Source organism: Etheostoma cragini, chromosome 6 (genome assembly GCF_013103735.1).
Source record: "Etheostoma cragini isolate CJK2018 chromosome 6, CSU_Ecrag_1.0, whole genome shotgun sequence".
NCBI classification, from domain to species: domain Eukaryota; kingdom Metazoa; phylum Chordata; class Actinopteri; order Perciformes; family Percidae; genus Etheostoma; species Etheostoma cragini.
The window spans coordinates 20,625,165-20,647,147 of NC_048412.1; the positions used below are offsets into that span (position 1 = coordinate 20,625,165).

The 21,983-nt window shown below is 39.9% G+C and overlaps 2 protein-coding genes across 5 annotated transcripts; both read right to left on the reverse strand.

Annotated features, from left to right (window-relative positions):
* Positions 1-251: 251 nt before the first annotated feature.
* rab42b (RAB42, member RAS oncogene family) lies at positions 252-3,653 on the reverse strand. 4 transcript variants are annotated; one of them, XR_004657058.1, is made up of 4 exons: positions 3,324-3,653; positions 2,964-3,186; positions 1,633-2,218; positions 252-1,590 (listed from the first exon to the last, which is right to left on the reverse strand). XR_004657058.1 is itself a non-coding variant. In XM_034874887.1 (3 exons), the coding sequence occupies exons 1-3, from the start codon at positions 3,415-3,417 to the stop codon at positions 1,771-1,773; spliced, it is 765 nt and encodes a 254-aa protein (XP_034730778.1). In that variant the 5' UTR covers positions 3,418-3,653; the 3' UTR covers positions 252-1,770. The 4 variants fall into 4 exon arrangements, 3 of the variants coding, with proteins under 3 accessions (XP_034730778.1, XP_034730780.1, XP_034730779.1); XM_034874887.1 differs by having other exon boundaries at positions 252-2,218; XM_034874889.1 differs by having other exon boundaries at positions 252-2,218; positions 3,292-3,581.
* Positions 3,654-4,678: 1,025 nt separating this feature from the next.
* Positions 4,679-17,281, reverse strand: LOC117946541 (CTP synthase 1-like). Its single transcript, XM_034874762.1, has 18 exons — positions 16,860-17,281; positions 15,828-16,008; positions 15,243-15,413; positions 14,912-15,012; positions 14,592-14,708; positions 14,353-14,436; positions 13,906-13,986; positions 12,069-12,220; positions 11,756-11,888; positions 11,562-11,650; positions 10,408-10,502; positions 9,332-9,394; positions 9,147-9,190; positions 7,821-7,917; positions 7,684-7,739; positions 7,364-7,460; positions 6,592-6,736; positions 4,679-5,939 (listed from the first exon to the last, which is right to left on the reverse strand). The coding sequence occupies exons 2-18, from the start codon at positions 15,991-15,993 to the stop codon at positions 5,861-5,863; spliced, it is 1,770 nt and encodes a 589-aa protein (XP_034730653.1). The 5' UTR covers positions 15,994-16,008; positions 16,860-17,281; the 3' UTR covers positions 4,679-5,860.
* Between the last annotated feature and the right edge of the window lie 4,702 nt (positions 17,282-21,983).

The window sequence follows — 21,983 nt, forward strand, 5'->3', positions numbered from 1 at the left end:
GAGTTAAGGATTTTAGCTTGTAGCTCATGTAACAGCAGTTCACTTGCTCAATCTCTGCAGAGAACAATGGACAATAACCTGTATACAGACATTTTTGCGCATCAGTTATCTTTAATCTGGGTGTCTTTAGAAGCTAAATCAGTTGTCTGCGTTTTGGTTGCAGAAACACAGGAGGCCGTTCATCAGCCAGATGGACAGTAATTGCCATGGAAACTTCACAATATTTCAAAAGAACAATATAAGGGACTCCCTAGAGTTGTTTCATTAAATTCATTTCAAAAACAGCTTCTGAAAAAAAATTACCACTCACTTTAAGCATGCAGCTGCGCAATTATTGGTGATGCAAAAAAGCCTTTCCCCGTTAACTATTCAGGACCAAGGCATTAATTCACAGAGTCATAGGGGGATGTTTCTAATCTTCACCGGGGAACCTGATTGCTGCCAATCATCGACAGAACGAGCAACATAGAAGGAAATCCCAGATGGTGTGCAGGTTATGAGGAAATACAGTTCTTTGAAAGCTGATAATGCCAAGTATTTCCAAAGCAAAAAGAGAAAAAAATGAATATCATTGTAACCAAAGGACAAATCTTTCTTAATCAACTTGCGACCACTCAGTTATATCATAGGCCCTTTGACGCATAAGGTTGGCAACTAATTTATCACTGTACAAGTCTTTAGGTCCAAAAATCAATAGAGAAGCTATGATTGTATCCCTTCCATGCAGCTTCATCCTGCCTCAATGGCTTTGGCTCAATATGTCATTACATCTCCTGCCCTTCTGAACTGAGGTAGGCAATGGCCTCATCAGTCCATGTTAGTCTAATCAGCTGTGGGCCTAGAAACTTACCTAAGGGAGCATGGACCTCTATGTCACTTTCTAAGAGTCCTATAAATGGAAAAAGCTATAGATCTAGCAATTTAAGGAGTTTACAGCTACACTAGCAACTTTGTTAAAAAAGGCCCACTTTGAGCTACATGCTCACAGTGACAATACTAAGATGCTGATATAGATCATATTGGTGTCATGGGTCTCTTACTCCGTTGTGTTTAGTGTATGTCGTTGCCGACTTGTCTTGCTGTTATATCTACTACCATATAAATCTACTATAGCTACCGTAAGGTGGCTTTGGATGTCAAATACCATCAAATAAAATGTACTATTAAAATGACCATGTTTACCATCTTAGTTTAGCTTGTGTCAAATGGCAATGTCATCAGTTTTCAAAAACCACATAATAAAGTCGTCTAATTTTAAACCTGATGATGGCGCTAGATTAAAGGGACCTTGAATATATAGTTGTGAAGACATTTCCCTTAAAATAACCAGCTGGTGGTGCTAGATGAAAAGGCAGGGGATCACCAAAGTCAGAAGGAAATTATCTTCCGGGGACCATGAATGTCTGTACTAAATATCATGGAGGAAGGTGACCTTTGGCCCCAGGGTTGTCCAGCTTCTAAACTGAATGGTAATCCATCCAATAGTTTTTAGGTTTCAAAGATTTTTTTCAGGTTGGACTAAAAATATCAGTTAAACAAATCTTTATTTCTAAAGTTAAACCTTAATCCATTTCAGGAATGTCAACAAAGTCCCAATCTCACATCGGTCTCTGACATTATTAAATGCTTAAGATTGTCTCTTCACGAAAAAGGTGCAAGGTGATGGTCACGTTATTACATAAACATCCACAACAAATCCAACTTCCTGGGGGCCAGTTCAGGTTCTACAGTAACATGAGTGCAAATGGTTGACCACCACCAGTCCACAGTTTAAGCACAACACTTGTTGTTCTTGGAGGCTGTGCTGGGCTGTGCCAGGTTGGCTCTCTGCAACTGCAGTGTATGTGGTGTAGCGCACTTCACTCCATCCCAGCCCTCCTGCAGCTCTATCTCTCCACTCAACAGACCCTGGTAGACCCGCCGAGTGAGCAGCTCAAAGGCGTCCCTCACGCCCTCACCTGTCCTAGCAGAGGCCTCCACATAGGGCACCTCTAGCTGCCTGGCCAGTTTCTCGGCCTCTTCCCGACTCACCACCCTCTCCCCCTGAGCATCTCGGTCGCTCTTTTGGCCCACCAGAACAAACAGAACTTTATGTGGCTGCACTCGCTCGCACACTTCAGCATGCCACTCCTTAATATGGTCAAAGGAGTCTTGGTTGGTCATGTCAAACACCAGCAGGCCTCCGACTGAGTTGCGGTAATAAGAACGGGTCACTGATCTGCGGAAAGAAGAGGACAGACACGTGGAAAGAGTGAGGAGCTTGGAATTTCAACACATGAAAACTTATTACCTGTTCCAGTGATCAAATAATCAGCGGATTCTCTGTACTGTTTGAGTTAAGCTTCCTCAGATAAGCAAACTGACAAAGTCTGTTTCTCTGTAAGAGAAATTGATGGGCATTGTGTTTTTCTCCCCCTAATCACGAAACTGACAGACATGCAGTTCTCCCATGAGTTTATGATTTAACCAAAGGATAGGCTTGTCAAACAGTCCTCCCAGCAGCCAGCTACTAAAAACGTACTACTTCACTAATTCTTAAAGAAAACAAACCGGATTTGGCTGAGTTTTTAGGCTGACTCATGGGATAAGCAAGCAACAGATACCATGCAGAGAGGAGGTAAACAGGCAGTTTGCAATCTGCTATGCTTCTTTCAACTGGAGAACTGATATAATGATTTTAGAGACAATAGGAAACGTGTCGTTACTTTCCCCCCCCCCCCCCATTAAGAATAATGCCTTTTACTGCATCTATTTGTACACACTGCACACTGATCTTGTGAGGGCGACAGGGTGGATACACAGTCATATCTCAATGCAAACACTGATGAACAGCTCTAGTGTGAACGGGTAACCAGTGGTAGTTTATTTGGATAGTATATTTGCATGAACACGAGTAACTTTATGAATTTTCGTACTGTCTTATACAAAGAGACATAGCGCTACAAGGCCTGGTGCATCCTCACCTGAACCTCTCCTGTCCAGCTGTGTCCCAAAACTGCAACTTGACACGGACCCCAGGCTCCACATCCAGGAAGTGAACATAGAAGTCTACACCCACTGTCTGGTTGATGGACTCCAGGAACAAGTCTTCGGTGTAGCGCTTCAGCAAGGATGACTTGCCCACTGTGGAGTCCCCCAGCATGATGATCCTGAACTGGTACTGCCACAAAGTCAGGTCCATTGTTGCTGGTAGTGGAAAAGAAAGATGCTGGTGAATAGAGCATGTGGGGATACAGAGGTGTATAGAAGAAGTTGTGGTACTATAGGGGCTGGAGAAAGAAAGAAACTTGCAATAGACTAGCAACTCCACATCAGCTTCCCACCAGTTGGTCCCTTGACGCTCCAAATGTTGAGAAACAAACACAGCAGCCACTCCTTATTAATGTCGCAATCAGTAGAGCAGTCGGTGTTGATCATCCCACAATCCTATGCAGTTGATAGCTTCAGCACAAGTCTCAGTCCCATTCCCATGGTGGTTCATCAAAACCTCTTCAAAAGCAGGTATTTGGAGAAAATCTGTCCCACAAAGTAGATCCCAGTAGAGTAGAGCGGTAGTTCTCATCCAAGTTGCTAATCTTAACTTCTACTGTAAGCATGCGCATGAGAGTTCAGGCTGTGAAGTACTGAGTGCTGTCGTGAAGGAGTGTTGACTTCTAAAATTTGCCAGTTGAAACTTGACAAAAGGCGGGGCAGCACAAGGAAACAGGGAGGGCTGTTGGGGGGGTCAGATGGGTCAGGTGTGTGTGTGTGGGGGGGGGGGTGAAAAGAACTACATGTCATCATTAACAGTAGGTTAGTGGGTGAGTAACTGTTACTGTTGTAACTGCCAACATAATATGTTTATAGTCATTTGCATGGAGTGAACATTGCAGCCTAAAAAGGGAAGTTGTAAACAATACAGCTTTGCATTCCCTAAGGAAACAATAGGACATGCAGTTCAATTTTCTACAATAGCTTTGTTGAGGTGTAATGTTATTTAACATGTCTACCTACTTTAATGTAGTCCTTATGAACAATATAATGTTGAATACAGGTGTAATTAATATAACAGGTGTTTTTTTTTTTTAAATATATACATAAAATAAACTATAAACCAAACAAAATAAATAAATCTCACCTAAATTCCTAACACGATTGTCACTAGGCAATTAAATTGTAGCAACTGAGAGTAATTGTTTTGGTAAACCTCAGCTGCTGTTTTTTCTTATTGGGTTTAATGAATCGGACAGCATCTAGGGTCTGCTAGAGCACTTTATACTTTTAGTTTTGTATATAAATAAATACACCAGTGGTTAAACAGTGCTATTAGTAAAGACAAAGCTTTAAAGTCTCTTTAAGCTGTGTGTGTGTGAGTATCAATGTCTGTCACTGGTAAAAAGCAGAACTTGCTATGCTTATCAGCTCCACTAGAATAAAGGCCAGATTTTCAAGAGGAATACAAATATATTTATTCAGAATAAACACACATTTAAAATCACACAAGCATATGGACTTCATGAATATGTAAATAAATAGAAATTTGGCATATTTTCATACATTTAGTTCACAAACTCATAAACGAAAGCAGTGGTAGCAATGATTTACTGTAACTAGCCACTAAGTCTGATAACATGGAAGCTTGATGCTTATCTACAGTTGGCTGCTACTGATGATTTGAAATCAGATCTTTAGGTTTTTCCTTTCAGTTTAAATACATCAGTTTTCATATGCCATGCTTTCTTTTTCAGTTAATACTGTTGACTCAAGGGTCACTGAGTTGGCCTGATTGTCATATACAGTAACTGTGCATCTGTATAATTCATAAAAAAGGCAATGGAGTTCCAAATTGTGTTTGTTGATGTCAGCAGATTAAAAGTTTCAAATATAAAAGTCATGCAAGCAGAAGTGGTGAGGTCAGTTTTAAAGAAATAACACCCCAAAGGGCATAATCATGTACAACTTTCATGAAGAAATGAATAACCCATCATCCCTATATTTGCTGATGCCTGACAATTCCCTTTATGACCAAATAAAATCCTTCACCCTCAAAACCCAGTCACTAAAGCACACCTTTGTAGTCCAGTTTAATATCATACTCGTACAGATTTGCATGTACACCCCATATACTACAGTGCAAGAGTATTACAAGCCTGAATGGCATGTAACTTAATCTCTTTTGTCGAGTAACCCCTGAATGAGAGTTATGATATGGAAACTGGTATTAAACCAAAAAGGAGAAATGCATTAATACATACAATTGTAAGACCAACCAACATTTCAAAAGAAGTAAATCTATCAATAATAGGTCTTTTTGTCATAATAGTACAGATAGACAAGAAAAAGGGAGAAATAAAGGGAATGACATGCAGCCAAGGGAAGCCGGTCAGATTCCAACCCACACCGCTGCCAAGGACTCAAGGGGCAGCATGGGGCGCACGCTCTACCCGGTGAGCTAACGATTCTATACGTTAACTGCAAAACACACTATTCATCGGCTCACAATTTTGCCAAAGCATCATGATCTTGCAAAATCTTCACAAAGTTTATACTGAAAGGGTGATGGTTTTAACCATTCACATCTCACTCTTTTTTCCCCCCCTTTTAATTCCTTTTCTGTCCGGGTTTTCCAAAATGTCTCTGTTACAATTCCCCATACAACACATCATCTGCCTATTGCAGCAAATCTAAAGCCACACAGGGGTAAAATCAAGAAATCCCTTAACCTTTATACAATCAGTGAAGACTTAACATACTTAGCAACATATTGTACCTATCCGAATAAGTATAGTGGCATCAGTTATGAGCAGAGTTCTCTGTTTTTACTCTGGGTATTTTTCTGCATGAGTCACACACGAACAAAACAACTACATGTGCTTTAGTATCAAGACAAAGAGGGGAACTTCAGCTCAGAGATGTCAACTTCAGGAGAGCTGCTGCCACTGCGGTCGCTGTAAGTGTCCCTGCAATAGCAGATGAATACATAAAATAACTACTATAGCACTAATGCCTGACAGGGATTGCTTTTATTGTGATTGCAGGTGCAAAGATGACATAATGCTGCAGTAAACTAACTGTTAGAGAGTAGATTAAGACACTGAATAAAAATAGGGTTGTAAATTTCTATTTAGGTTGACATTTCAGTAGTCAATGACTCATAAAAATGGCAACAAAGTATAGTGTAAAGGGTTTAATAAAAACAAAAGTGTAATGTATTTGTATTTATTACCTGTGGTCAAAATTGTTGCCCCATGTACATAATGTCCCAATCATAGGGAAGGTAGATATTGGTTTTTAACCAATCAGTACTAATGTCAGTTACCAGATTAAATAGGACTCAATATATTCCATGTGTTTAAATGTGATTGGATGCCACTCCATAAAGAACTACTTTTAAATTGAATTAGCCGGTAGAAAAACAGAAAAAAGAAATGGATATAAAGCACTGAAATCATACGTAGGTTTGCATTTAATCCATTATTGTAGAAAAACCATAGTGGAATGTCAGAGAATAAATACATCTAACCTATAAACTGGCAGAGCATCACACGGTAATTTGATTCTAAACGTCCACCAAATGACGATGGAATTACACATTGCTGTGTCAGAGCTTACCGTGGCGAGAGACGACAGCCCTTGGCCAGGTAGCTCTGGAGTTTTCCTGCAGCAGCCAGCAGGAGACCAAAGTATGGAGGAGAGGGTTTGATGGGCCTCGAGGTGAACTCTGGATGGAACTGCACTCCAACAAAGTAACAGTGATCTGAAACAAGACATTTGGATTAATACAGACATTTATTCACCTCCTCTACATAGGCTACATTTGACACAGTTAGCATGCGACTTATATAAAACACATGGCTCACACCGTGATTCCCCCAGGCGCTGATGCACCGCTTTCCGGCTGCGCGATGGTTTTGTTCCAACCACCACTGTACGTCACACCACACGGCAAGTGTTTCGGAAGCAGACAGTATGTCAGACAGACATATTTAAATAGTCTACATAGTTAAGTGGTTTCTTCCATTTAGTCCAGTTATGAACGACATGGATCAAAGATTTGTAGCTGTGTTTTAGATGTTAAAATATTGTAGTAATGTTTTTTAAATTGACCGGACGCTTTAGCCGTTCCACTACCACGCCGGCCTTTGCAACGCCCTGCGGCTCTATCGATTATAGATCTAGCATATTTTAGACGTGCCTGTCTGAATATAGGGCTAAGATAAACAACATAAATGACAATTTAAGGCAAAGCTTGTAGAAGAAACAATAGAGATGTAAGCACACATCCTAAAGATCAGCCAGGTAAAAGCTTTAAGAAGATATTCAGAATGTTGCATTCATTAGCAACCGCGCATGGATGCTTATTTTAATAAAGCTTTCCACTTACCATCCAATTCAATGACTTCCATTCTCTCTCCTTCCACATCCTCACCGACAAACTGAAGACCCCTTTTTTCAAAGTGGTGCTTCAGCTCTGGGTTCACCTAAAATGAGCAATGGTTCAAGGATTCAGGAAAGGTTCTTAAGAAATAAGGCTATGAGGCAATCCCATAATACTGCCAAAACTAAATTCTGGAAACAAAGATAAAAAACAGAAGATTAAAACAAAAACTCAAGTGCCTGAAGCATGTACCAGCAGAATAAGATTACTGTTGAGTATGCATTTCTTTTGCACCCCCAGACAAAAGTCTGGAAACATTTGTTTACCTCAAATCTGTGTCTGTGCCTCTCGTCAACATATTCCACATCTCCATACAGTTTTCCTAAAATAATGAAAAAACAGTTGTCAGGAGAACAAGCTGGAAAAGCCAACAGTCCACCATTAATTCAAGTAAGCTACATACTCAGTACACTGGTGCTGGATTTGAAAATGGTCCGCCTCTTCCCCAACCTCATAGTCCCACCCATCTGCCCTGGGTTGTGCTCGGGCATGTCAATCACCTGTCAAGATCAAATAGAATAATAAACAAATTCCTATGAAGACTCTGCTGATATGTGACATGAGCTCAGAAGAAAAAAAGTCTCTTCTTCATTTCTCTACTTTGTGCCTCCTCGTCTCCTCTCTCCTTCATCCTTCTGCTTGCGACCCGCAAATCAAACTCTGAGCGCCATCTTGAAGGTTGTCTCAAGTACTGAAAGGCATCTCAAGGAGAGAGAAGCAAGGAGGCTTGCCTGAGGAGCCGTGAGCAAGGACAGACAGGTGTATCCTTTGCCGAAGTCTTTTCTGTACCTGGGGCATGACACAAACCTTGAATATACAAACTTTGACAGCTGCGCCACACATCGTATTGAATTGACGTTTTAAAACAACAGCTCCAAAGCACGGATATCTAATTTTGTTAAATGTGTGTTGCCTCGACTCCTTATGTCTCTTCCTTGCCTCCTCTGCTGAGTTCCAACTACAAGACTTTCAAAGTGGACGGTTTGCATTACTGTTCCCACTGCACAACTTGCTGTCTTGTTTTCACACCAACTGACTGACCGGCAACAGGGGCTCAAACGCTACTAGATCTTTCAACTAGTGTCCAAACTGTTTATTGCAAAAACTCACGCAAAAAGTGACACGGGACATGACGTAAACCCATACGAGAGACGGTACTTTTAGATATTCCCCAGAAACAAGCGCTCCCCGTTATTGGTTGCTGATTTGCAGCGATAAAACAAAATAGAAAAATAAAGATCAGACTCGGGCGCATTTAGAGGTGTGTCTTTGTTGGCACACATGTTTACAAAATATTTCCACATATCTTCACTATTTAACATGGTTTGTGTTGAAAATGCAACACATACAGCAAAGTAAAAGGCAACTGCTCCGCTTGTGTCTTGTGCTCTTATTGGCTGTAGCTCTCCAGCAGAGTCCCCAACAGCTCCAGACATTTAGCCTGTTAGATATCTGGCCTGCGTCCAGAGGCACCGGCAAGCCTATCGCCTCGTGTTTAATGGTTTACAGGTCGCGCTCGAGTGCTTGCATGCCAGTACCGAGCCAATATCAATTTGCCTTCAATAATCCTTTTGTCGGAGATCCCCGATATTGTGGGCGAGCAAACAATCAGGGCTAAAGTCCTCTAGTAGGCCCTTTCCATCGTGTGGGAGGGACCAAGATGCGAGGAGCGAAGGCGAGGAAAGGAACAGAGGATGCACAAACGAAGAAATAAGAGGGGATGCCCTACCACGGGGTGACTGGATTCCGGATTAAATTCTGTGGAGTTGGCATCTGGAACAAAAAAAAGCAAAACTGATCTAAGAAGAAACTTACCATTTGGGCTATTGTTCCTATATCAGTAAGTTAAAAACAGTAGGAATCAAATTCCTTTTTTTAAACAATGGCCCCAGCTGAACTGCGCACTTGTCTTACCTTCCCATCCAAGAACATTGCGGGCGAACTCACACACTGCCAGCTGCATGCCCAAACATACACCTGCACAAAACAAGACCAGCAGGATTCTTGCATAATGAGAGCTATTATAAGGACTCATGAATAAAGAAAGACTAAACACGATCCCCACTGTGCAAACCACTCCCTTGACTAACATTGCATGTGATTTTAAAGTGGCTATGAAAAGTTAGTCACCTCTCTTTGGACTTGGAAGCATTTTTCTGATCAACAAAGATTCTTTAATGTCAAAAACAGAACAAATCTCTACTAATTGATCTAAATGACGTACAAATATAACAGAAAAGTAGCTGATTACACAAGTATTCATGCCCTTAATCAGGTCTCTCATTTTCATGTGACTGCAATTTCACATTGAATTAAGCATAAAGTCACTGAGTGGTGTTTATCACATTTGGGAGAGATGTTAGGGTATACGGCATTGAGCCTGGCTTTAGCGTAATGAAGCCGGTGGACTACTTTAAATATTATTAAAGAATGTCTAGAGTTTATAGAACTGACATGAATTGTATCCAGAATCCCCTCCCAATCTGAAGCTGAAATTGCAACGCTAAGTTCCTGCTGAGCTTTATATTTCATCTTGATGTTTTGCAAGAGAATACAATTCATCCCAAGTGACAGATCTTTGGCCAACTGTGGCAGCTGTTCCTTCAACATTTCGTTGTATTTTGCTCTTCACATCAAAACAGCATGAGGGCACCATACAGGTGAAAAGCACTAAACTGAACATGCTTATTCTAAATACTCTGGGCTGTAACAGTTAGGATTTTCATGTGTCTAAGCAAAGTGGTGGAATACTTGTGCAATCAATTATATTTGGTTTAAGATTCGCATTTAATACTGATGTTATGATGTTTCAGTCTTGTGAAACTATACAACCTGAGCTCAAAGCAAAAATAACTTCCTCAGGACACTGTGCAACGTTGTTTTAACCACATTAATGTTAAGTATGAAGCTGCATACCAAACACTGCTAACATATCTTTGTCAAGTAGAAAGTACATCTTATGAGACAACGTAGATGTGAATCTCTCTTACCTAGGAATGGCTTATTCTGTTTCCTTGCCCAGTTAATAGCTAGCATCTTGCCTTCTGTCCCTCTTACACCAAAACCTCCTGGTACCAACACACCACTGTGGGGAGGAAGGAAAGAGAGACGTTTTATAAATTAGTCCAGATTATCCTTGAAACAAGCATTACACAATATAAACTGTATACAGAGACACATTACAGCTAACAGTGTAAAGATGACTGCTAGTACAAAATGTACTATATACTATAATACTACTACAAAACACTGTGCAAAGATATAGTGCTATGATATGATATGATATATTGATACATTAATATGTCTGTAAATTAAGGTAATGAGATAAGACTTGTATTTGCTTGTAATAATTGCAACACCAATTTAAACATTTTTCTGGCATTTCATCATACAATACATAAAACCAAAAAGTGTTTATTTCCTTTCAGACCATAAATATGATTGAATTCAAATACATACGTAATTGGGAGTATTTTGAGCCATTTTTCACATACATAGGAGAATTGTTCCTGAGGCACCCACTACTTTCTGTGATCTCTGTATTAAAATCCTGAGTCTCTCCATATTTAGAGGTGGTCTAGGGGCAGAATGCCGAACACCCATCAATCTAATAACATACTGAAGGCTACAAAACTAGGCTGATCTGATTGCTCATAATCTGATTAGCCTACACCTGCTTTCTTCTTATACCTTAAAATGATTTTAAACTTAGAATAAGGAAAGTCACTGCTAAGTGGAGTTGCTTCAAATAACTAAACATTTTAATATTGCTGCCCTGCTAATGCACTGTAATATGTAACGATCGGTAGTTATTGTCCTGTTATGTGTGGGATGCTTGGCTAGGTCTCACTTTCAAAAGAGGCTTTAATCCCAATGTAATTTCTACGTTAAATAAGATTATCATTTAAAACTAATGCATCCAAAAACCAATGCTCCAAAAGCCTGTTTGACCCATGTAAATGCCTGCTTTAAAATAGCTCTGCAAGTACACGTGTGGTCTGTACATGTAAAAAAAAACAGTGAATTTCTACAAAGCACAGAAGCATTTTACGAAGCTGCATAAACAAATGGGCATGACAGCACTCTGCTGCCATCATGTGGCATACACCAGGACACCGCCTCACCAGAGAGCATGCCTACTCACTGAGAACTGCAGAGTTTTTGCCAGGCCTCATGATATTTCACTGGCTCATTTTGCAGAGTGGTAGTCTCAAGGTCTGCAGAGTCTATGTACTGTAATAACAAACAGCACCATTCAACACACACACACTGCAAAGCAGTGTTGCAAAGTCCAGAATTCATTACACAAAATCATAAAGATGTGAAATGTTTCCATACCTTGACCTCTAGTTTGTGATTAACGGCGAGGGCGGAGTGCTCTAGGGCCTTTATAACAGAGGTGTAGGAGTCAGATAACTTTGTGTATTTCCCCACCAGCGCTATAGAGACATGCTCCAAGAGACGGGCAGATCTGAGAAGAGAGTGAATTACAGTATTCATATGATTTAACCTCCTCAGTGTGCTGTAGTTACTGGTGAACATTTGTCTTTCAAAGTTCAAGTTCTTGCAGAATTTGTAACACTATTCCGAGGAACGGACTGTTCCATAACTGGTTTGTGTCACTTAAAGTTAGCAGCCAAAACGTCCTCACCTGTCAGCCATCTCCTTCCACTTCGCGAGCATCCTCCTGGGCCTCATCTCTATAGGCAGGCTCAGCCGCTGACAGAGGTAGCTCACAACACCCTGGTCCTCCAGCAGCAGGGGCACTCTGTAGACTGAGGAGACGTCATGGACACAGATCACCTGGAACGGACAACAACGCGTCCTTGAGAACTGTAAGTTGTATTACTTATGTTGTCAGTTCATTTAAGAATGTTATTTAATTGGTGTATAGTTTTTGCAAATTTAAATTAAGTTAACTGGTGATTTTCGTTGTCTGTGTTCTTCACCAGCTGGAACCTAGCTAGCCTGGCTGATGCATCAATATGATAGCGATTGTTGAATGCCGGTGCTTGAGTTTATATTTTAGGTGCATTATTTACATGCTGAAATAATAACAGTGCGTTAAGATAGTGTAAGTAATATTGGGTTTATTGATATTATTTGCTATATATATATATATATATAAAATTCCTATGCATGGTGTATGGTAGCCTGGTAAATGAAACAAAACTCAATATCAACTCTAACTGATAGTAGCATACTGTAGCAATGTCACAAGAACTGGTACTTTCATACCAAAATTCTGAAAACATGACCTTTTTCTACAATACCGTAGGTACCCGATGATGCAATTTTTCTGGACCTGACAGAGGAACTATGTATACCTACTAGGGCTTTACGACATGAGAAAATGATCCATTTGCAATTATTTTGACTTGCAATATGAGTCACGATATTAGAGGGAAAGATAATTTTTGTTTCATTAGTCATTTTCATTGAAAAATATTAAAATTATTTACAGTGTGATTTTTGCGAGGATCTGTCCAAAACAAAGATTTTTCTTTGGTCTGTAAGATACAATTTGTAGGCCGGGATTTCTTTACAGCACCACAATACTTCATTCAGAATAGTTTGACACATTTTCACTTTAACAAAAAAAATGGGGCCCCACCTGTGATACCACCCCCCCACGAGTTGGATTTGGCAGTACTCCATATTGCGATTAACTGTGCAGCCCTAACACCTACAAGTGTTCTAGTCTGCTGTGGCCGTGTTAGCTCTGTTGGAAGAGCTGGCGCACATTTCACGTCTGTGACTTTCTCTGTCCTGTGAAAATGAAGGCATAAAAGTCCCCAAAATAATTAATCTTTAAAAAAGGTTCTAATCTGCCCTTAAATGCTGGAGAAGAAGAAAGCCGACCGTTACATCTACAGCAACGGCTTTCACAACTTCACCTGGTGCTCCCAATCAGAAAGTAAGTCTGTTTCTCTCTGCTGTTGCCTGTCACAGCCAAATGTTAAATCCAATGGCTAACATTAGCCAACTTTAGCGCTTGTTTTAGTAGAAATCTATAACATCAGTTAAGTTAACTTTAGCCAGACTGGTTGTATGTGAAAAACAACAACAGCAGAGAGACTAACTAAACATGCTTCCTGTCTGGGAGTTCCGAGTTAACTCATGGAGACTTTACCGTACGCTAGCTGTGTGGGGAGGCCAGGCCTTAGAGCAGCGGGCTGTGGGTCGAGTAGACTGACGTTTTCTCCAGATGACATTTTAACCACGCTCTTCTTACCCCCTCTACTTGAACCCCTCCACACCAAACTAGTAAGGTATTGTGACATCCCTATCATAAAGTCAAATAGTGGTTATCCTTACTATTGAGTACATGTCCCTCTTATATCTACCTTTTGTATTTTCAAATAGAATACCACACCTTCAGATGTACGGGGTTGACAACATGAATGATACTAGTTCATTACTAATGTTGTCTACAACATTACAACTAATGTTGTTTGTTGTAACACAGCAAAGTTACACTAATTCACCTGTGTGGGCTCCACATGACAAAACATGGAGATCTTCTCCTTGACAGCGGTTTCTAGGGGTGATGAACAGCGGCACATTATCTGAAAAGAATAATATGTCCATTTTTATGATAAGGTGCACCATGACATGGATATAGACTAAAATATTCCTATATAAACACATCTTAGATTTTCCATCATATTTCAGATTTGATTAGGTTGTGTACACCATGAAATAAACACATAACCAAGAATCATTGGATATAGATTTCTACACATAAAAGGGAAAGTAGACGGTTGGCCTCTCTCTCTCTCTCTCTCTCTCTCTCTCTCTCTCTCTCTCTCTCTCTCTCTCTCTCTCTCTCTCTCTCTCTCTCTCTCTCTCTCTCTCTCTCTCTCTCTCTCTCTCTCTCTCTCGGATACAGGTGGGAACGCCAAGTTTTAAGGGCAAATTCTAATCAGACTCACCAAGTCTGGAGACAAGCCCAGCCCTCTGAGCTCTCGGACACTGTTCTGGGTCGGTTTAGTTTTTTGCTCCCCCGTGGTATTCGGCTGAGGACACAAAAGCAAAGCCACCTTCAAATTGTAGCATAAATGTGTGTGACAAATAAACCATTTTTACTGTGTCTAAACAAACAAAGCACAGCTGTATTGATCCTGCAGTTATCCAATTCTACTTGACATGCGTGTTCACCCGTGTGCCCTACCTGTGGTACCAGGCTGACATGGATGTTGCAGAAGTTCTCCTTCTTCACCTTGAACTGGAATTGTCTGAAGGCCTCGATGAAGGGCATGCTCTCAATGTCCCCCACTGTGCCTCCCAGCTGTTTACACAAAACATGCTTAGCCCACAGATCTGCATAGACAAACTCACAGGATGGTTCTCGGCGCCTTGGAAAGTACAGTAAAAACACTTTTGACTTGACAGTTAAGGTTTTCGTTTTTCTTTGGCGTTAAATACAAAAACCCAGTTAGGCCTTTTTACATAAATTCCCACGTCATGAGAACAGAGACAAGCACAACTTACCTCTATGACACAAACTTGAGGCTCCACACCATCACTATCTACCGAGATCCTGGCCTGCTTCATCACCCACTCCTGGATGGCATCCGTGATGTGTGGTACCACTGAACAGATTTATGTGAAACCAATCATCACTGCTTATTGTTCATACTTGTGAAGAAAAATACAGCTCCTGACAAATTATCTGTTGTACAGACACACTGGAAAACATAAATGCAAACAAATGTGCTGCAGTGCAGCATGTCTCGGCACCAAACCGTAGTTAAAGGTGGGGGTGCAGAATTTAAACATGAGAGGGGAGCGTGCATGTTTTGGAGTAGCCACACTCATTCACCCTGTACAGTCTTGCCCAGGTAGTCTCCCCTCCTCTCCTTGTTGATGACCGACTGGTAGATCCTTCCAGTGGTTAAGTTATTGTCTTTGGTAAGACAGATGTCCAGGAAACGCTCATAGTTCCCCAAGTCCAGATCCACCTCCCCGCCATCATCGAGAACAAAAACTTCACCTGCAAATATCCATTTATTGTAGGGTTAGTGAAGCGGCGGATACAAAACTGGTAGAATTTCAGTTCTCTGACATGACTGCCTACAGTAGGGATAGACTGATTATTGGCCCTTGCCGATTATCGGACTGTTTTATTTGCCGATTATCTGTAGCTGGGTTTTATTACCTGATTACTAGGGGTGGAACGGTTCACGTATTTGTATTGAAGCAAAACGGTGCGAGCGTCACGGTTTGGTTCATGAATTTACACAGAGAATGCCCCTCAGCTGAGGGTGGGCTGTTTAACCACATGGTGACATGCTGCCACACCACAGCTTGTCAAAATAAACTGCAGGACTAAACCACATAAATCAACGGCAGATGATACGGGAAAGACAATGCAAAGCAACCTGGTTGAAAGCACTCAATTACTTACCATGTTCATATGGAGAAAAGGTGCCAGCATCAATATTGATGTACGGATCAATTTTGATGGCTGTGACGCGAAGGCCGCAGGACTTTAGGATTGTTCCCACGCTGCTGGCAATGATGCCTTTACCAATACCAGATATGACACCCCCGGTAACAAGGATGTACTTCATAGTGGGATGGGTAGACTAAAAGAAAAAAATATTGCACTACATTTTCAACTAATCCTGTTCAACTACATGTGAGATGAAGAGCTGATGGAATAAAGGCTGTGAATGTGCTCTATTCCATCAATTTAATTTGGTGCTGGACATACAACTACACATACATACATACATAAAGATTTTATCCAACTTCTCACTGTTTCACATTTAAAATGTGTGATCAGTTTTACTCCTTTAATTCCTGTTTTCAAAACACAGTATCACTGTATCAGCATTACAAGAAATTTAAATAAAAACAAAAATAAAGTTTATCTGGATGTGGTGACATTCATGACATGTCATTTCAAACTTGGAGGTGCAACGACCTATTTGTTTACCACTGGGTGGGGATTGTGTCCTTCTGTTATCCAGATGCATATGGTGGCATGGTGATATTAAACGAGTAAATCCAAAAGTAAGAGGGGGTGCAGATCATAGCTTACAAATGACTGCAGGCTGTTCAACAACATGATAGGAACTGAAACGGCGGGAAATACCAGCAACACAATAAGAAAGCAAATATGAAGGAGGCTCCTGCCAGCTTACTGTGAATCCTACACTCCATTATTATGCTAAATGCTAGGATTAACTGTCAGTAAATAATGTTTATAACATATCATACAAAGCTGTTAAACTGGAGCTAACGTTACTTGGGAAGATTGCCCTAACGTCAGCACAAAATAACTGCTTCGACACAACCAGTTTTGCAGGCAGTTAAGTCAGCTAATGTTAGCTAGCTAGTAACTGTGACCTATTTTGAGACAACGACTAACTTGGAAGTACTTAAAGCTGTTAGCAGTCTCTCTAGCACACCGTGAATGTCAAAACACACTCACCAAACAGCTAAAGAAAAAGACGTTAGCGTGTCAATGTTGTGAGTTGACGAAGCATAAGTCTCCACGCTCCTGCTGCAGTAGAAACACGTGTATACTGATGCACTTGTCCTCCTATGCAGCTTGTTCTTAGTGATGTTAGGCTTGAAAACGAATCGGTTTTTTTGAACGACTCATAAAGAGGAACTAGTCAACTCGATTCGCAATCAGGAGTGAAATCAAAACATGGATGTATAAAGATAATCTACAAAATCATGCTTCTGTTTTATACATGCGCAGGTGTGCGTAAGTGCCGGGTTCACTGCGCCACTGCGCCACTGCTCCCGAAAGAGTGGATAAAACGGATTATAAACACCCGTGTGAAGGTCGATGAGTCGGTTCTTATAATACATCCGTGGTCCTTTCACTAGAGGCACGCCCACTACATGTGTTTCACTACGGTCACTGGTTCGTGGGTTTTAATATGCCCTCTTCGAGGCCTCGCAGGCAGAACTCAGTCTAACGCCCCCACAGGATCCACCAATGAGGTGATGAATTCAGGGTTAGGTTACTGAGTCCACGGCTTTAGTCCCGCTGAGAGGCTCCCTCTGGTTTCAAAACCAGTAGTGTTTCCACCACCGTATGACGTCACATGCATTGGAGTGAGTGAAGTATTTCAAGGTCAACGCAAGTGTAATTATGTCCATAATATGATGGACATTAACAAGTCCAACTATTTCTGTATCAACCATATAGGCTATTTACACTACCTACCTCAGATTCGATACCGTACATGATACCCTACCTAGACAGATCCCTACTGTTAACATGTTAATATTGTTATGATCCATAGACAACTGTTAACCTGACTTTGGCATTGCATATATTTTAGCTTTAAATTTTGGATTTGTACTTTATTTGCAGGTTCAAAATGAACTTTTTCATCCATCAGCTAAATGCTGTGGGAATGTCATAATTTTACTAGACAATTAATAGATTACCATTGTTATTTTGGCTGGTGAGTGAAGCAAATCTACCATCCATATATATGTTCTACTAGCATTTGGCTGGTAAATGTTGCTAATTTTGAACCCTGTTAATTATTTTGTTTATCTTAGACTTTTATATTTGTACTCCTCCAACTTTGTATTGCAACTGTTGAAGAGCAATTTAAATAAAGTTGGGTCTTATCTTAACCTATCTTTGAAAATTGATCAGCTTTATGAAATGAGTTATTGAAGTTGCTCTGCTCTTGTGTAAACTGACATCTTTGCCATGACAACTCTTCTTTTTGGTCACATCTTGCATTATAATCTCATATATATGATATGTATATTTATTTTTGTCAATTTTCTTTACTAGAAATTCAAAACATCTTGATTATTTTTCAATTATTATATATATCTTTTGATCCTGTCACCGGCTATCTATTCTTTTATTTGTTCTTTCAAACATAATTTTCACCACTAGATGGCGTATAGGTTCTTTGTTGCATATGCTATCTGCTATTTATGCAGGCTAAATTGAGCTTTTAACATGGTTATTAACACATGTTGAAACACACATTGAAACCACTTGACTTCATGGGAGGATTAAGACATCAGCAACAAAGAGATTCATGCTGGTGTAAACAGATCCTCATTCATTCATTCTGGTTAAGTCAAGTGAGGCACTACAAAGTAGAGCAATGGTCCCTCAAACCACTGATACAGCAACACAGTGTGTGAGATATTAAAGTTGTCCTTCATGTATTCAATGTCGTTCTGTTCCAGTTTCGCTGGGTAATGAAAGTAGTGACTTTAATTGATTTCTATCCATGATCTTGATCTAATTAAAGACCTCATCCCTGCCACCTCATTTTCATAAGCTGTTCCCTTCAATTACATCGTACAAGTGAGCACAGACACACATTAACCTCCTGCATGTTTTGGTTGTATGTTTGACTGTGGCCAAAGTCAGCTGTGACAGCTCAGTTAATGATTACCTGGATCCTGTTTTTGCCTTCTCCAAAGAGCAAGAAAGGCCAAAGGAGTCTGAAGAGATCTTTTGAAATAATAGTTCGTCATTTTGTGAAACACACACTTACACTCTTATGTTTACTAATATTTGCTGGAGCTAATGTGAAAAAGTTATATTACAATAAATAAAGTTAAAATATCTTGGCCTTTTTCACAAACATTCAAATGTATCTTCCTACTCTTCTCTCGTCACTAATTATTATGTTTTAGGTGTATTATTACTGAACACCTGTACTGCTCTCTATTAAATATGATGGTAACACTTTACAATAAGGGTACATTAATTAGCATTACTTAATGCATTGATAAGTTGTTACAGTTAAATAAGGTGTCTAGTAAACATTTATAAACAATGTTCATGTTTGTTCATGTTCAAGGTGCTCTAAGCCATGTTGGGTGACGTTATTTCTTGTTGACATTCAAAGTATTTTCAAACAAAACGGGACTAGATTGCCCCTCCTCCTCCCGTCCCCTCCCTCTCCCTTCCATGCTTGCCTGCACTAACCCCCAACCCCCACATTTGCTGTATGTGACAAAAAATGTTGGAGCCTAAAAGATGCATGACGTTGCTTAGAGAACCTTTAACAAAGGTATTAATTGATGTATTATTTACCATCAGTTAATGCCTGACCTAATTGTTAATTACACTTTAAGGTGTCTATTTTACCATTAGTTAATGCAGTAATAAGCCTTGACTGTTTATAACAGTTAATTAACGTGTCTATTATATCATTAGTTAATGCAATTTTAGCACCTCACGATTCGATTCAATTCCATTTCAGGGGCCAACAATTTGATTCTAAAACCATTATCAATGCATCTTGATGCAACAATTTTTTTATGTAAATTTTCGTGCATGATTTGGGGTGGCAGTTGCTCTGTCCGTAGGAAGTTGAGTTGGGAACCGGAGGGTCGCTGATTCAAGTCCCCGTACGGACCAAGTCCCTGTATGGACAAAAGTACGGAGTGTGGATTGGTAGCTGGAGAGATGCCACTTCTCCACCTGGGCACTGCCAGGTGCTATTGAGCAAGGCACGTACCCCCCGCTGGTCCAGCTGGCAGCCCACTTACTCTGACATCTCTCCATTTGTGCATGAATAGAACCTGAGCGGACCATGAATAGGACCTGTGTGTAGTGATTACTAACAAAACAGAGTGTAAATTGTAATTTAACCACTGGGGATCAATAAACAGTATAAATTATTGTAAATAATATGAAATTATAGATTTAAATCTGAGTTTGTTAGATTTTGACATAGGCTATACAGTATTTGTCACACACAAGTTTTAATGAAATAGCCAATGGCCTACTGGGTTTTTTATTTTGTAGTCATTCCATGCTTAAGCCTTGAACATGCTTGTGAAAGTCACCTCCTCTCACAGTAATCCTCCATGTCAGCAACTCAGTCATGTTTAAAGGAGGATATTTGGCTTCTTAGAACATGAAACATGAGGTGGTCAGATGTAATGGGATAAAGTAGATGAACAGCCTTATTGTGTTTTGCCTAATTATTTTATGCATCTCTTATTAGACCATGTGCATATGAACAAAACTTTTTTTTCTTCTCCTTTTGGCCCTTTTTTTGTTTTTTTCCGCACTCTTGCCTACACTCTAAGTTGTTGTCCATTATCCCATCCTTTTCCAGTCATTATCTTTTCTGATTTGTACATGTCTGGAGACAGTACCTTTTAATTAAACATCTCATGATGAGAAAACGTTTTATTGTTTATTTACGGGTTATGGTTGTCCACATACTTTTCTCCACTATCCATCCTCCAATGTATGACTTAGCTTTTGGTAGAGGGTGACATCGGTGAAAATACTCAATACATAGTCTCCATGCAGAGGTTTGCTTGTTCCTTTGTCTTCATATAGACATTAAATTAAAGCCCAATCTATATAAATTATTGTGCATGCAATGTAAGCATTACTAAACTGACTTAAACATTCAAACAGCTTTTAAATATAAGTGAAACATTACCAATGTGAAATCAAATCTTCATGGCAGGCTTCTGTTATGGACACATATTCAAAATGTAAACAAGGTTTTCATTTGATTATTTGATTGTCAGTTTTGTTCTTTCTTTCCACTGAAGACTCAGAGCTTTAACAATGCGAGTCCTGTATGGAGATTACACTTGACATTTCCCCCCTTTTGTCACCTTCACTGTCATGTCTTCTGCATAGTTTTCCTCTCTTTAAACCTAACAAACCAAGTGGGATATATCAATTTCTTTTAAATGCATGCCCAAGCTACGGATGCAAGGATTGATCTTTCACAAGATCAACGTCAGATCTCAACATACAGTATATTGTACACTCAAATGATTGATAACAAAACATGATAGGGCAGCCTTAATGGTACACACTTTGCCAAGTGATTAGTGAGCTACCGTGACGATCATGATAATTCATTATCCAGATTGTGTCCAGAATATTAATACATTGATGCATCTGACAGCCAGCAATCACAACATTCAAATGTTTGTATGTATTTATTATCACAGTATACTATGGACCATAAATAATCATTATCATAGTGTAGCCTCCCTAGCTAAAAGATTTTCTTCATGGTTGGATGGTTTATTCACTGTCTTTGCAGAAATCAACCTAAATTACAGGCCAAATAAAACATTAAATAAAATATAAAATGAATCTCCTTTGAACCTTCTGTCACATCAAATATGCTATAGTAATTGTATTTCTATCGCTCAAGTTACACCGTTTCATGTAGCTAAACAGGCTCATTAGCCTGGTGATATTAAAGGAGAATTCCGGGCAATTTTTACGTTAATCTTGATTGCTATAAATATGCTAGTACTTTCGAATGAAAAAACCCCGACCTGAATCGGTGCAGGCAACACAGAGCAGCTGCAGCTATGTGTACAAGCTTCCACCTAGCTAAAACAGCAGTTAACGGGGCAGGTTTTAGAGTGCCTTTGTGCCTCTTAACAGACACACAGTACAATTAATACATCTGTGCAACATAAACAGGACCATAACAATAACGTAACGTAATATCAAAATGCGCTTTCAAGTCAGACATAGTTTTAATTCACCTAAACTGTCTTGTTCTTGCCGGTGGGTAGTTTAGCTAGCAGCTAGAGCTAGCTAGCTGATAGCTGTTAG

Excerpts from the sequence above, each read along its gene's own strand:
- rab42b (XM_034874887.1), bottom strand. The coding sequence starts at position 3,417 with ATGATCAACACCGACTGCTCTACTGATTGCGACATTAATAAGGAGTGG. Across the intron at positions 3,187-3,323 it reads GAGCGTCAAGGGACCAACTG|CAACAATGGACCTGACTTTG; the intron begins GTGGGAAGCTGA and ends TTCCACTACCAG. Across the intron at positions 2,219-2,963 it reads GCTGGACAGGAGAGGTTCAG|ATCAGTGACCCGTTCTTATT; the intron begins GTGAGGATGCAC and ends TTCTTTCCGCAG.
- LOC117946541 (XM_034874762.1), bottom strand. The coding sequence starts at position 15,993 with ATGAAGTACATCCTTGTTACCGGGGGTGTCATATCTGGTATTGGTAAA. Across the intron at positions 7,740-7,820 it reads ATCCAGCACCAGTGTACTGA|GAAAACTGTATGGAGATGTG; the intron begins GTATGTAGCTTA and ends TCATTATTTTAG. Across the intron at positions 7,461-7,683 it reads GGCACAGACACAGATTTGAG|GTGAACCCAGAGCTGAAGCA; the intron begins GTAAACAAATGT and ends TGCTCATTTTAG.